At 38.5% G+C, this 16,503-nt stretch overlaps 1 protein-coding gene across 4 annotated transcripts in view; it reads left to right on the forward strand.

Annotated features, from left to right (window-relative positions):
* EPHA3 (EPH receptor A3) overlaps positions 1-16,503 on the forward strand; it is a 226,973-nt gene that overhangs the window by 204,682 nt on the left and 5,788 nt on the right. For all 4 annotated transcript variants that reach the window (XM_051621540.1, XM_051621565.1, XM_051621548.1 and 1 more), the window contains exons 14-15: positions 1,286-1,435; positions 3,344-3,537. In XM_051621540.1, the coding sequence (XP_051477500.1) occupies positions 1,286-1,435; positions 3,344-3,537 (344 nt within the window). The remainder of the gene's footprint in view (positions 1-1,285; positions 1,436-3,343; positions 3,538-16,503) is intronic.

A 16,503-nucleotide genomic window follows, 5' to 3' on the forward strand; every position in this document is an offset into this window, starting at 1 on the left:
CCAAAGCTGGTGAGCATATGGCTACCCTCAGTGCAGGTACACCTTATGGAAGTACAGACAAAGTGTTAATATCATTACATTTTATGTCTTTCTGCTTATTCAGTGGAAATAAGTGCACTCCCTTCCTACTCAGGTTATTGTGAGGTTATGTGTATGGCTCTAATGCGGGTTGCAGAAGTACCTCAAATGGCCAGTTTAGTGCAAAATCTTAAGAGTATATCCCTGTATGTCTTGTGCATCCCTGGAACTGCAAACAACATTTGCAGTTTTCTGTGTTCAGATATATTCACTTGAGAATTAGCTTAAGTAACAAGTTTTGCACTGTTATCTTTTAGAACTTTGTTTTCTCCTGTGTGACTTGCAAATCAATGTCTTATCTCTGTCAAAGCCAGCACCACTGAAAACTGTCCCTTTCCTCTAATTTGCATTGTGCAGAAACTCAGCCTGAGACTGCTTGTGTGCATTTTACTAATTTTATCTATGGCACCAAGCGGTGGCCATCATCAGAGATGTTCCCCTAACTGCAATATTACTTGTAATGATAGCTGTAATGGTTTTAAATTTTACATCATTTAATGGTGGCTTGCTTCTCTTGTGACAATAAAAGAACATTTAAGACCTCTTCCCCAAGTGACATTTTTGCACTCTCCCCTCTGCATGGACGACCCCCTCGGGATCTGAGAGCTTTGGAATGAGAAATTTACACATATGGTCACAGTCACTGCCTTGTGCAATTGAAGGCTTGGCATTAATGAAACAGAGCAACATTGTGGCCCCTCATTTTCCTTGAATGTCTTAGAAAACATGGGATGAAAACATGGTGAAACCATGCAGGTTCCACACCAACAGGGAACTCATTTGCAGTGCCTTATGAATAGCCAAATCCAGCCCTCTTGTGCTATGCAAAGGGATCTAGGATGTAAGGAAAGACCTCATACTAGCTTTCTCATCCTTACTGCTGCTTGAGTGTCTTACCAGTTTCCAAACATTATAAAACAAAATCAACTAAACTTAACTTATCTTTCATTATTATCTGTGCATATTATGCTACACATACATATACTTTAGGTATGCTGTACAATGTATCTACAGTTCTAGTAGATTTTACACTGTGATGGTTTACTCGGCATGGTGTTCAAGATGCTTTCACAACAAATGGCAATAGCATTTTTCTTACACCGTTATAGAGATAATTCAGAATCTCAGATACAAAATAATAAATAATGCAAAGTTATATTCATTGCATTACAGACAAATGGACTGGTTTGTTTTGTTTTCCTCCTAGGGGGGCAAGATTCCTATCCGATGGACATCACCGGAAGCCATTGCATATCGGAAGTTCACATCAGCCAGTGATGCATGGAGCTATGGGATTGTTCTCTGGGAGGTGATGTCTTATGGAGAGAGACCATACTGGGAGATGTCCAACCAGGATGTGAGTATATTTGTTATCTGAGTTATGTTCTCAAATGAAGGATCAAACTGTGAAAGGAAGCGAAGCATAATGAAACCAGGTGGCTCTGAGTTGTTGACATTGACATTGAATAAGATGTAGAACTTAAACTCTCCAAATCTCCCTCATAAGTACTAATGAACTTAACAAAAAGTCAGCATCTTTGTAGCAGGGTATTTTGGACCTCTGAAGGAACATATCAGAGAATTTTACCACGCTGGTGGTTTTCTGTAGGATGATTCAAGCAATTCCACTGCAATGAGGTAATTGCCTTTTACATTCCTTAGCTCTTTGTTAGAAAACCCTCCTGAACTTCTGTTGATCCCCTTTGGTTCCACTTGTATAATAATCTGTAGAAGTCTTCTGTAATGTCAAATACACAGAATAAATTGCTCTCGGAGCTTGTGAAAAAGAGTTTAATGAAATCAAAATACTTCTGGAAATAATCAACGGATAAAACTGAGAAGTAGAGCAATCTGATTAGAAGACTTCCAATACAGACTTCTTTGTGACTTTAGTAAACAATCCAAGCCTGCAATTCAAATGATTAATAGATCTCTCCCATTATTTTTGCAAGAAGCATAACATTTCCCAAAATGAGATTTTTATTATATCTATTTTGGGTTCTTTTTCTGTTGTTTTATTAATCCTAGATTTATTCCCCAGGAGTTACTTACTAACAGAATTTTCTGAAGTACAGGCAATAACAGATTTTCCAAGGTGTTGATATATATTGTTACTAGTACTAGATTTTAAAAAGTCAGTAACATAGTTGCAGTCAGGCATTCTCTATACTCCTTTATGCTAAACAAGGAAAAAGAGAAGAAAACTTCTTTTCAAATTAGTACCTCTGAAACCTAAGTCTCTACAGAAAATGATGTATTTCTTTAAATTAGTCATGAACATTTTTCCATTGTTTGTGGAGATTAATAAATTGTGTTCCGTAGGCTGATATACTAGTGGAATGCATGTAATAATATAACATTAAAATCAGAAACAGAAGGATTAACCTATTTTACGTGCTTCTGCTTCATGGCTGCTTAAATCATGGACTGTTTTCCTATCCCTGTTCTGCCTCAGAATGTTTTTTCCTGCTTTTGAATTAACTGATGAAGATAAAAAGAAAAGATTAACAGAATATGGCTTAAACATTTTCTACTTAGAATATATTGGGGTTCCATGCATGGTGCAATAGATACTGGTCAGGAAGTGTTATGCTCTATTGAAAATATGGTATTAAAAACCTTCATAACAGTGTAAATTCTGGGCTATTTTTTTCCTTTGGTCAATATAGACAAACGATAGACAATCTAGACAAATTTTGTCAATCTAGAAAAATTATAAAAGAATTTGGCCTGCATTGTCTTGTGGGACGTGTACAGTTATCCTGGTAGGAAGTTTGAAAATATTTTCCAGCTCTATGAGATCATCCACAAGAGCCTCTATCTATCAGTTCAAGTGTCCCGTGAAAGGGTAGGTTGATTTTCTGACAAGTGAAGTGTCCACTGAAGAGTGTGGAAAGCCTGTGTTGCTAAGGGTTATCAGATGAGAGACATTCAAGACCTTTGGAAGTTTGACATAGTCAAGCACCTTACTAACTGTGTTTTCTGTTGATGGATTTAGTTCATTCAAGTGTGAGTTATGGACATCCTTTTTAGAATCTCACCTTCCTCAAAGTCATATCCTGTATCTTAACTCCCCTTTTTGCATGCCTAATTTACTGCCTGGTTTACTTTGCAGATAAACCAAAGGCATTGCATGACAAGACAATTAGTGAATAAACACATTTGTTTAAACACCAAACGTCCACATTAATGTGGTTCACAGAACTGATAAAAACAAGTTGATTTAAGTGCCTTTAAGTTTTCCAAAACTTTTATCCTTATGCAGGTGATTAAGGCTGTTGATGAAGGGTACCGCTTGCCACCTCCTATGGACTGCCCAGCTGCCTTGTATCAGCTGATGCTGGACTGTTGGCAGAAAGACAGAAACAACAGACCCAAGTTTGAGCAGATTGTCAGCATCCTGGATAAACTGATCCGTAATCCCAGCAGTCTGAAAATAATCACCAATGCGGCAGCAAGGTGACACATTAGATCTTACATTGCACATTAAAAAATGTATTTGATTTCTTCATCTTCCATAATTAAGATTTGTTTACTTTGTTCACCCACTTCTTTAACTATTCTGTTCACAATCCTAAAGGCTAGAGAAAGCTTCCCAGCTATCCCTTCAGGAGAAGGATTTAATGTTATTATTATTTTTTTTAAATGCCATTATTTTTATTAATTATTTGCTATTATTTATTCAAATTGCAAAATGTTCCTGTACTAGGGTTATGAAACCCATTGTAAGATTGAGCAGAGGGTTTGGGAGAAAAACACAAATGGCAGATTTGGCCATCATGAGATCTTACTTTTCCTTTTGTCCTGAAGTAGTGTTTTAAGTGCCTAGTATTCCGTAGGTTAGAGCTAGCCGTGTTCCTAAGTATCTTTCTGAATTGAGTCCAGACACATACTCTACACTCTTGTGCTCTATTTTGACAAGTCACCTTAACTTTAATCGTATGAATAATCTTTTTGCATTTAGTAGGACTCAAACTTAAAAATGCACTTAGGTTCCCTGTTAGATCAATACCTTAACTAGTTATTCATTCCCAACCTGTGCACTGTTCTTAATTGAATAAAAGCATTCATTTATAACCCTGGTTATACAACACACTCTGGAACATCACTATGATGAGATAAGAATTATCTCATTGAGAGAGAGTAACCGAAGAGTGTGTTGACACCTAAGGGCATAATGAGGATGTGGTGAAATAAGAGCTTTGGCTAAGAAGGGTTTAAGTGGATTGGTTTATACAATGCACAAAATATCAGCCTCTTACTGAAGTGATCTGAAAATACATAAAATTACCTTTAACATGAATACAAGTACAAAATCCTATATCCACAAAGCAGGCAGAGTCAGGGAGAAATGCATTCTGCTGCTTCAGCCCCAGGTGTTGGAGAGTTTCAGTGGGCAAGAGACCAGAGTCTAACATGAAACAAGCTTCAAAAAGGAGCACAGCAAAACATTCCTCTCAGACCTTTACTTCTCATGCAGCACACTTCTCTCTGTAGCGATCAAATGAGAAGGCACAGAAGGGAAGTAGAAGTCAGGCAGTGGGAAGAACTGCATTGATACTGCAGCCTGCTGTGCAGGTGACATGGACCTTGCCTCCCTTTCCTGGCTCCTGGCATAGTGTTGCATCCTGAGCTAGAGGCTGGCCATCCTAATTAGCTCATACTGCCACTCCTGAGACATTAAAAAGAAAGCAGAGAGGGGAGAAGGAAGGCACCCATACTAGTGGCCTGGTGTTTAAAAATATGTAATGAGAAGACTGCTTGCCAAGTAACCATGTTTCAATAATTTAATTGGTGACCATTTAACACACCGTAAACCAACATGCTTACTGAAGGAATTTTTTGTTACCTGTGAGGTAGTAGAAAACAAAAAGCCCCTCAAAACTGTTGGGAAAAAACCCAGAATGTTTAAATACTGTCTCCTCAGCCAAGCACATTTCTTCTAAACCTCTTGCACTCCTATTTGGGAAGTGATTGCTGTAAATAATTATTTTGTAGGTATGTACTGCAGCAATCTGCTGAATAGGTGACTTGGAAATAATGACTATCATGTTTTGGTTTGGGGATTGAATTGCAGAAACGAGTGCTGCACATTTGCATTCCAAACAGAAGCAAAGTATTTCCTGTTTACAGTCCTTACAATTAGGGGTTTGAACCACAGCAGATCTGAAAACAATGTTGACCCATCAGTTCCAGTTTACCTGTTCATAGGCAGTAAAAGCTGGTATCCTCTGATGAAAACCAAATTCAGTCTGGTTGCACCTGCTATGTTCTGCACAAGAGCACCACAGTGCAGTATTGCTCTCTCTCATCTCTCTCTTGCTCTCTACTCCTGTATCATGATATGCTTTACTGGCACAGGCAGCAGAGGCTGCACATCCATACCTGGTGCCATGCTTTCTGCTCATGGCATGGTGTAGGGAAGGAAGGAGGCTGCTGACATGGCACAGGAGTGCTCACAGCTGCTTTAGGTGAGCTCCCAGTAAAATGTTCCTCATGGCAGGCTTTGATGCTTTGGCTTTGATGTGGAGCATGTTTCTGAGGAGGAGAATGTCAAAGGTGATTTTATTCCCTCCTTCCCAATTACCTTTTTGCTGCTATGTCCTTGTACCTGTTGCATTCCCAAGCAGTGCAGTATTTGTCACCCTCTGCAGCTCCTCACTCCCCAGTGACAGGCAGGGGGCTGTAGGCTCTGGGTGGTGGGCACACCAGCATGGGTGAGCCCAAGCCTTTCCCCTTCGAGAAGGCATTGATTGTAGATTTGGAAATCTATTATCACCCCCATGTAACCATTGCCAAAACTGACTAATCTCACACTTCAGACCTGTCTGAAAAGCCCCCTTCATGTCCTGCAGAGAGGTACTGGTGGCAGGTACCATGCTCTCCTTCTGCATTGAGTGCTGGTGGTGCTCCTGGCTGTGGCCTGAGTGCTGGGAAGTCCATCCAGCATCACCTTCTGGCAGACTGAGAAAAATGAGAAGCTGAATTTAAAATGGGCTTGAGTCTTGGTGTAGCCTTACGTGCAGAAATATGTAACTTATACACAAAGGTGGTGAGTCAGGGCAATGCCTCCAGAAGGAGACCTGTGGTCTGATCCCTGCCGGTGTCAGCATCTGGAGAGGGACAGGCATCACTGCAGAGGTGTAAAGCACTCTGCAACTGAGCCCCAGGGGCTCGGGGGATTACATTGGCTCAAGTGGCTGCTCTCAGTTGTTGTTTGAGGCTGTAGTACTCCTGCAGCACCTCTCCAAAACCCATAATAAGCAATTAATCTATATTATAGGGGTCCCAACTCTCTTTTACCCATGTCTGTAGTGCTACTGGAAGAATGCTAAAGCTTTATGCCCACCATATGCTTGTAGGTGTTCAGAATAGACTTGGTCAGGAAAAATGTTTAACCTGACGATATCTGTTGCAGATGCAGTGCTTGTCTCCTCTTACAGATTTCAGAGCTGGTGTTTGTTTAAAATAGTCACAGGACCATTGTATCCTATTTAAAACCACATTGCTGGAGGTGCATAGGATATCCCTGTCCTCTGGTACGTTCCTCTTAACTGACTTCAACTGAAGGATGTGCTTGACCTGTACATCTAATTCCAGACCATAGCCTGGGCACGTTTTATACTAGTGCCTCATAGGAATACAGGAGAGGAGCCAAAGCCTTCAATTCTCTGTTTCCTTTTTGCTTGTCTCTGTCCCATATGGCCACTCCATGGCATCTCATACTTTCTTGGTACCCGAGGGGTGTTTTATCCTTATTGATCATCTCTTTGTGGACTATTCTACATGCTTGTCAACCCCTTGTCAGCTAAGGCTTTTTGTAACCTCAGCACAGAAAACGTTTCATTATACCTTTCCTGGTGCTTGTTCATCTCTAATTCATGTGCAAATTCCTTCCCCATTCCTGGTAAAGTAGAGCGTATAGCTAATTTATTTCTTTCCTGTCAAAATTCACTTTTTAATCAGGTTACCACCCTGAGCTCTGGCAAACAATACCTGCACTGGTTATGGACACCTGTTTTGTGTCCATTAGGCTGCCTGGAGTTAACTAGTTCTGTAAAGAGCTGTAGGAACAGAACTCAGTACACGAAAAAGTTGTACAAGTCATGCAGTTTTCTATAGCACAATTTAATGAAATTTGTATTTAATTTATGTCTTGCTGTTCTTTCTGGTTTTTTTGAGCATGTTGTTAATTTTTATAATGGAGTCCTTAGGTTGTTTAGATATCTTTAGGGTTGAAGTGAGTTCATAGCTCTTCCAGTTTTGATCAGGTTCATTATTTTTCTTCTTTAGCTTATTTTTTTTTAGTCCACTGTGTATTACTTCACATTTGTGAACATTTCATGCAGATACAAAGCAGATGGAAAGTTTTCTAAATTTCAGGAGGAAAGACAGAATCGCTTCACCCACCTGCTAACCAGTTGGTGAGGCTGTGGCCTCAAAGGGTTTATTAGTTGTTGTTTCATTTGGTGGGAAAAAAAAGGAACATGAGTCACACAGCTGGAAATACTTTGTATACACTACAAATCTTAAATATACTCATAACACTTCATTTTCTTTATCTGTTTCTTTTTTTTCTGGGTTATTTATATTTCTGATTTTTTTTCTTACTTATATTTCTGATCCTGATCTTATTTTATGTATATGTATGTATAATATATATAAGATGCTCTCTAGAGTTACGTGTATTATCATTCTATGTATATGAATCTTCCTCTTACGTAGCCATTTGAAAAAACATATTTAAAACAGTGTATAATTAGAAATATATTTAAAGCATTTCTGCATCCCAAGGTGAATTAAGCTGTTGGAGGACAGTGTGACCCTGACATATAATGGTTCTGCTATGGGACTCAGGCAACCCAAGCATTATGACAGCTTTCTTGTAGTTCCTGTGTATGTTCACATATGTGATATAGGTGTGACTAAAGTCACTCAGTCTTCATAAACCTGCTAGAAATCAGGAATAGCCAAGTTAATCCACAGCCTCTGCTAAGAAAAAGGATTTGAAAAATAATTGAAAAATGTTCCTAATTCCAACACATGATTTTTAGAAATTCTGAATTTCTGACAGGTCTATGATTTATTTCAAAACTAGGAGGGAATCCATGCAGAAAAATAAACTACTTCTGTATTTGCTTTTGTTTCTATGTAACTTTTGGTAAATTAGAAAACAGTGTCAAGTATTGGTACTGATGTTTCCTTATACCACAAGCATATATTTAGGAGAAAAGTAAAGAATTATATTGCAAACAAGGGGAGAAAACTACTTGTGAATTTAGGATATTTCTTTATTATGTGATCTGTAAAAAAATGTTCGTGTTTCTAGCTGCATTAGTGGTTATATCTAAGGGCAAGAATTGCAAGAATTTGTCTTCTATAACCAATGCAGAAAATAAAGAGCTGGTAGATTTCCTTGTAAAAAAGATTATTATTTTATGAGTTGCTCAGAGATAACAGTAAAAAATGTTGTTAGTTTCTTTGGTTCTTTACAGAAAATGCTACTTAATTTGCATTGAAAATTGAGAGGAGGATCTCAGAAGATGATTTTAATGTGATATTTATTGTTCAGTATCCTTAGTCTCAGCTCATATCTAGCCCAATTATCTAATATGCAAAGCCATTGTCATGTCTTTCTGCTTATGGGAAGTTCTGTAAAATTAAATAGTGATTTTTTTATGATTATTAGTAAGATACTGGTGGTGCGGTTTGAAACACACTTGGAAGACACTTTTTAATTTGGAAATGCACCTATCAAATATTTTGCAAAATCATTGGTCCTCATTTTATTTTGGAAAATGTAAAAACATTATCCATTTCAAAGGCAGCAGTCTTATTGGGACTTCTAAAATTATTGTTTTGTTTAGTTGACTTTTCTATGTCTCCAAAAATTTAGATGACCTTCCTCACAGAAGGATTAATTAGCAAGTTAGCCCCACATCTTTGAAGATGGCAGTGTTACTTACAGGCTAGCCAGCCCCTTAACAGTATTCAGCATCTGTTTCTTCTGGCATGGAGCTACCTTTAGTATGAAACACATGGAAAAGAGAGAGCTTGTTCAGCAAAGTAAATGACATTAAAGCCATTTGATTTCATAAACACAGGCAGGACACAAGGCTGGTTCTCTTACACTTTGTAGACTCTCTCTGTTCTCCAAGCACTGCTTGTAGCCTCAACCAGCTAATCTGCTTTCCAGTCAGTCCTTGGGTTTAAGATGCTTTGAAAGAATTAAAACTCTGGATTTGTGTACTCACATTTAGAGGCTTCTGAAGCAAAGTTTTCTGTTTTAATTTTAAGTGCTTATTTTAGTCTACTAGGCTGCTCTGGGTAACACAAAAATGTTACAAGTTATAAAATGTGGATATGACTGCCTTTTATTTTCACTTTACTAAAGGATTTCTGAATAGACATACAAAGTAAAAAGCTAATTCTAAAACAGGGAAGCCAAATCAGATTTTTAAAGAAATAATGCTGCTTATCAAAAAGACATTTAAAATTATATTTGTGCTAATTTTCAAAATTAAGACCATTACGCATGCTAATGATGCACTCTTTGGTGTGTAGAACAAAATGGAAGGACAAATTTCTGTTTTCCAGAATAAGGTCCCTCATCAAGTTTATTCAAATTATTTTTTATTTACAGTAATGAATATACACTATTCTTTCTGTTTATGAATGACAACTAAGGTACATGGATAAAACCTCTTAAGATTTTATCAAAGACTCTGGTACTGAAGTTTACAGCATGTGAAGTTGCCTTCTTGGAATTTCACTCATAGACCTGAGATTGTATATCCCATACTTTTACACAATTTCATATCTTCCATTAACTTCCAAGTTCCAGTTACTTGACAATGAAGCAGCATGCCTGACTATGGCAGGCATTAATTTAAAAAAAAAAAAAAAAAAAAAAAAGTTAATTTATGAACAGTTATGTGGATTTCTCTTTAATCCCCAAAATACAAAGCATTTTTTTCTGGGTTGTACTGCAGCATTGGAGGTAGATTTGTTTTCAGACCTCTTTTCTGTGTTAGAAGTTCTCCATCTAAAATATGAGCTCTACCACTATTGTTATAGCTAAGGCTAGAAAAACAAGAAAGCCACTCATTTTCAGAAAAAAAGCATAGCTGAAATTCTTTTAATATGGTCCAGGAAATTTAGGGGGTCAGGATCAGTTACTCTTCCTGATGAAAATACCAATGTGTTTGAAAATGTGTATGAATATTTTCTAGTATATTCTTTCAAGTATTAGCAAGTAGTTTGCAACCCTGTACTGATTTTCTTGAACTTCATGTGTTGTTTGAATTATTTGCTTTGATAATCTCCTTGTGCAGCTTTTGGATGACCTCTTATTTGCAAGTAGTTGATTGCAAGTGTTTGCTGCTAAACATGTGCTTAGTTGTCCATCATAGTGGTGCTCTTACTGCTGTCCAGCATCATGTTTGCTCTCTGACATCCAGAGGCATAATTTGCAATTAAAATTTGAACTTTGCTTCTCACAAAGTTTGTTTCCACTTAAAATCTGATGATTTAGTAGAAAATCTGTAGTATGCTAGCTTAGTGAGATATTTATGACAATTAAATTCAATAGAAACAGTGAACAGATCTAATCAAAAGTACAGACTGCTCCATTATGAAGCATAATTCAAGCCCTGTTTTTATAATAATATTTGCTGTGGGATGACTATTTGTGTTGGCTGAACATTTTGTTGAAAATCCCTTTTTTTTGCCATTCAGGTCAGAAGGCTTCAGATGTTTGACGTACATTGCTGACCTGCTGTAATATTGATTGTTTGCTTCTCTCTGCTAGGAACTTTCAGGCTGAAGGAAGGAGATTCCAGTTTTACTTGGAGCATTTCAGAGAGGGCTTATGTTTTGTGAGTGTTGAGGCATCAACAACAGAGTCCAGGTTTGGCCAAACACTGCATAATGCAAGTCTACTTGTGAATTTTTAGCCTCGTTCAAAAATCTGCAACAATATAATCCATGTCCTAAAATGGACTGCTCACTCTAAAAGAATTCAAGTAATGTAAGCCTACAAACACTATCTTTCTTTCTGGAGTCTGTTAGACATTAAATAGTGAATTGATGGAGGGGAGGAAGCTTAACTACAAATCAGAAATAAAAATGGAAGATTACAGTAAATTATACTCCTTGGTGTCTAATCATAGTTTGGGTTGTGCAGGGAATCCAGGAGTTAGGCTGAGGAGATTTCAGGAGCTACAGTTAGTCAGTGTGCCAGAGACAGAAAAACCCTATTTTCACCTGACTTTTCCAGCAGCCGTTAGTACCCTGCCAGAGGAGGACCCAAATCAGCCATTGTTCCTTCAAAGTTGAAAGTTCCTGGGACTCACTGTTAACAGAGATGGTAAAACATCTGTTTGCAGTTTTGCACCTCAAATTTGCCTCTGCTAGTGAAGCTCAAACACGATTTCTCAGCAGACTGAGTTGGGTGCTGTACAGTTTAAATAGTAATGCAGCCCAGGCAGCAGGTGGCCTGATGGTGAGCATTTTACTGTTTACTGTCATTCCAGGGGATTTCATTCTGCTGTTCTCAGCTCCATGTGCTGGGTTTACAACATGAGGCCCTTGTTAGGTTTAATGGCAGTTCTGTGCTGGAAATGTTGGAAAAAGAGACTATCATGGAGCCGTCTCTTGATGCCGCGGACGCTGTGGCCAAAGTTTGTAGAAATTCATAGCACAGCCAATTGTGAGATACAAGGGCAAGTTGTACACAGCAAATGGTAGATGCAAAGAGTCAGAAAAGCTTTTTAAAAGCTCTCTAAGGCATTTTTCTCTCCCTCATTAAAGATCCTATAGGCTGTCCTACCAATAATGATTGGTTGCAATTAGGGGTCTGTATCTGAGCCAGCTACGAATCCCAGGAAATGACCACATGATGTTATTTCTGCATCTTGAAAGCACAACTCAAGCTGTATTATGAGAAAAAGAAAACCGTTTCAGTAATGTGCTGGTATTTTTTGCCTTCAGTGGTTTTGGTAGAGGGAAAAAGTAAATTGAGGACCATTGATACATCGAGGAATGTTTTATTACCTCACAAGGATTCTGAAAAGATATAAGCCCCTTTAAAACCAAGTTCTGAGGGTCAGCTAAAGGAGTAGGAATGACTAGAGTACTGACCTATGGGGCAGTAGAAATTTTATTTGTTCATGATCCTAGAGGAAACTAGATATGTAAACTTAAACTAAATATGTATAATTACGATTCTGCTTGCTGTACAACATAAAACTAAATTTTGCTTTCTATGCCAGATTTTGGGGTTTGGTTTGGTTTTTTTCTTCACATAGGATATATCCTTCTTTTAGACCTGAATTCCGTGCTTCAGCTTGCCATGTTCATAAAGCACATAGAATTTGTGTTCAAACCTAGCTCTCTCCTAGGGAGCAATTTCACTTTACAAAATCAGCTTATCATTGCATTAAATTTGCCACAGGAAGTTACTATATGTTTTTTAAATGCTTCCCCCTTTAAAAGGATCTGGCTGTGGAAGGGGAAGGCCAGACTGAAAAACTAAAGGTCGGTTGCGTTGTTTGGAGGAAGGGATGAAAAGAGATGCTACTGCAATGCAAGGCCTGGGATAATGTGTGCATAGTTCCTCTGTGCATTTGCAGAATATCAACCTTTGTGCAGAAGAAGCAGCAGGACATTCTCCTTTTATTTGTCTCACTTCCTGGATTTTACAAGTTAATGTCTCCCTTTCTTGCCAGGCAGCAGCAGACCAGGGACAAGATTTCCATGCCATATTGGGAAGGGTTCTAGTGACGTTTTCTGCGGTCTTTGTCGTTACTATATGAGGCAGAAAAAGTTTCCCAGTGTTGTGACAAAAAAGCTGTGCTAATGGTAACAAACTATAGTTCTGTCTGCTACTGTGGATGGCTCAAAGGTTAATTCCAACCGTTAACATAATGGGCACATCCAGAGAAAGCTTTCAGCAACAGGGCATTTTGTAACTGGCATCGCGCTGTTAAATTTGTCCAACAATTTGTCTTGCTGATTCTTTTCAGGGCACCACATGTTAGTAAAGACAAGTCTGTAGATAGCCACACAGTCAGGATGAACAGGAGAGGAAGTCTTCCCATGACTGTCAAAAGATGACACAAGGGGTTATATCGTAGTTGGTCAAAGTAACAAAGTAAAAAGGAGGGGAGAGAAGAAAAGACAGAGGGAAATGTTCTATTTCACTTCCCCTGAGCAAACATGTAATTTCCATGATTTCTTTTTAATGACTCTCTTCTGAAGCTAGTAGGTACTGATTTATGAAAAGCTGTAAAAGATCAGGTGGAACCCTGCAGGACATCGTTTACAGCTGCAGGGATTGCAACCCATCTAATTTGTCTAGTAAAGTGTGAGCTCATGGTGCACATCACCCAGGCCATAAATTTGATGTTTAGTCCTTCTGTCTAGGGGCTGGGTCAGGGGGAAATAAACTGCCGATGTGTGCAGATGCTCTGAAAGCCCACCTTTCCCTTGGTGCATGCAAGGAGACATCACAGACTCTTCGCGGTGAGACAAATTCCTGTTCATTGATAAACTGTCCAGATGTCCTCTCTGAGGAGGAAAGTAACTAATTTTTGTTTGGAATCCTACAAGGAGAAAAATGATACTTTACAGTGCTGGTTATTCTGAGGTCACTTGCTTTAAAATTAGGTCATATTTTTTTGTCCTGATGATACTTTGATCCAAGTAATAAACATGAAAGCTCTTTTGGGCCACTCTAATTCCTAATCCTAGAGACCTGTTCTATTTCAACTTGTTTATACTTTTTTTTTTTTTTCATTGGTGATTCTTGAGTCAGGCCTTGTTTTATTAGATTTAAGTTGAAAAGACATACTAGTCTGGGAAAAAAATATTCATGCTTTATCACTAAGAACAGTTCATAAATACTCTTAATAAATGCCTTGGGATTCCAGACACTGTACCCAGAAAACTATAAATAAAAAGCACTGGCTCTCTGTGGGACAAACAGTAGTCAGGGAGATGCAGGCTGTACAGCTACTGAATAAAAACATTTTGGGTTTGATTATCTAACCTGAGTCTTTATCTGGAGAGTGTTTAAAGCTGTATATCCCGCAGGTGTCTAAGATCTATTTTTAGCATGAGAACAGTAACCTGCAATGTAATGCATCTTCTGTCCTCAGCTCAGCCTTTGTGTCTGTGTGGCTGTGTTGTGCTTTCCCTTCTTTAGTGTTTTCTTTTGCTTTCCTTTCTGGCTGTGGCTGTTCCCAGGACATGAGGTTAATAGTTGGTGCCAGTGATCACAGATATTTGCAGCAGCTCCTTGCCCTGGCTGGGCTCCAGAGAGAAAACAGTCAGGCAAAAGGTGTCCCATCAGGGGCATGCATCACTGTGAAATTTATAGTGAATCTACATCAGACTTATGTCCATTCATAATTTTGAAGTTAAGACTTGCAAGCATCTAACAAGCTCTTTAATTGTGGCCTGTGATCCCAGAAGGGAAGAAGATATTAAAATAATTTTCTGATTCTGAAAGAAATCAGCAGATTGATAGCAATTGGCAAAACACCAGTAAAAGATATTGTTTAATAGGTAGTAAATACTGAGAGTTATTGTGTTGCAAAGTTTTATTTTTCTTCAAAGGTAAAAGGCTTGCTTTAATTCATGTGGTATCTCCTGATCCCAGTGTGAGTCAGATATACTGCAGGAGTATGCTGTTGTAATGCTACTGATCTTGATGAAACTTAATGAAGACTTGTGTTGGGATTGAGATGTTTTATTTGGATTTTCTAGGCTGCTTACAAGCTTAAATTATCTGGAATTTAAAGTCTTTGTTCATTTTAGGGCCTTTATAAATTTGCCCTTTATGTTTTTTCCAGTGCTCAGAGATGGCCTGGTTTGGGGTGAAGAGGGTGTTTTCAGTCCAGAACCTGTAATCTACCTGTTGGGCTGTGTAATCACTACCTTTAAATTACAGTATTAGTCTAGTCACCTCTCATTTTCACTTCTTTCCAGTGACAAAAGTCACTTCAGATGGATTTAGCTGTAGTGGTCAGACTCCTGTGCAGATGATGTTTCACTTGAGCCAGGAGCGAAAAGAATTATGGTGCAGAAAATAGACTTTAAATTTGCAGGGCTAACTGCTTTGGCCATCCTCTAGTTCAGTCTGCTGTGTTCGTGGGTAGCACCATCATAGTAGCACAGCTAAACACATGCTTAGCTTTTAAGCCTGAGATAGGCACTTTACTTAAAATAGAGCTCGTATGTTTCTGAATCGGGGCTAAAGAGCTGTCCAATATGGGCATGGGTTTGTCAGTGGAGGGGAAAATGCAGAAATAGAGTTGATATATCTAATAATATCTGACTAGTCAAGGAAGTCTTTGTTGTGCTAATTAGCATTGAGAGAAAAAGGTAATTAGAATGAGTAAAATATTTTGCAAGTAGGGAGAAATTACTGATCATACTACTGCTCAGGGTCTATGCGTGCCACTTAGAAAAGACAGCAAGTTAGTGAGGAGGGACAGCTAGGAGCAAATTGAACTCTTGAAGAGATGGGTGGCTCCTCCAAGCTGTTTCCCTGGAAGACCTGTTTCAGACAGGACAGCCCCCCTGCCTGGAAATGTGTGTGTCTCTCCATGGACTGCAGCAATCATTCAGAAAACTACCTGGGCCTATTTGTGCTACTGTTCAGACAGCTAAAATGAGGTGTGGTAGAGCCTGACTCTAGTGACTCTGAGGGAAGGGCTGGTGTCCATTTTTAGCCTCAATGCCCACAAATAAGAAGTCACAGAATGCTCACAAGAGTGTGAAAACAAGAGTCCTTTTACCAGGCAGAACTGAATTTTCGGAATAAATATGGGAACAGTAATTTCTGCGGTTTGCAATATAGTAAGTGCAGGGTCAGCTGCAATATATTCCTTCTAAATAAAAAAGTATATATTTAAGCATCATTTTGAGAAGGATATTTTTTCTCAGTAGCTTCTAGGTAGACTTATGCAGATGGAATAATGTTTAAATTGGCTAAGAAAGAGCAACAAATGTTTTTTTTGATTCATTCAGTTGGTTTTGTTTGCTTCTTACTCGTTTCTTTATTGTCACCTAAGTAGAGAACTCGGATGCAAGTCATATCAGCATTCTTCATGAGCGTCAAAGGCAGGAGTCGATTCCGTTCTTTCTTCTAAATTATTTGAATGAGATCCATATGAAAGTTTGAGCCTTCAAGTGAGCATCGATTTTAAACTGAACACGGCAATTGCACTTTGAATTAGTCTAAGTGTATTTAATAACAAGTTTCCTCATTTCTGCTTCTGCAGACCGTGGAATCCAAGTCTCATGCAGCTACATTTGTCTCACAAATTCCCTTAAAATTTTACTTTTTGATCTGTTGCATTTTTTTTAAAGCCACTGGTGTCTTACTTGTGCTTCTAACTTAGTAGCAGCCTTTAGGCT

Source organism: Apus apus, chromosome 1 (genome assembly GCF_020740795.1).
Source record: "Apus apus isolate bApuApu2 chromosome 1, bApuApu2.pri.cur, whole genome shotgun sequence".
Classification (NCBI taxonomy): domain Eukaryota; kingdom Metazoa; phylum Chordata; class Aves; order Apodiformes; family Apodidae; genus Apus; species Apus apus.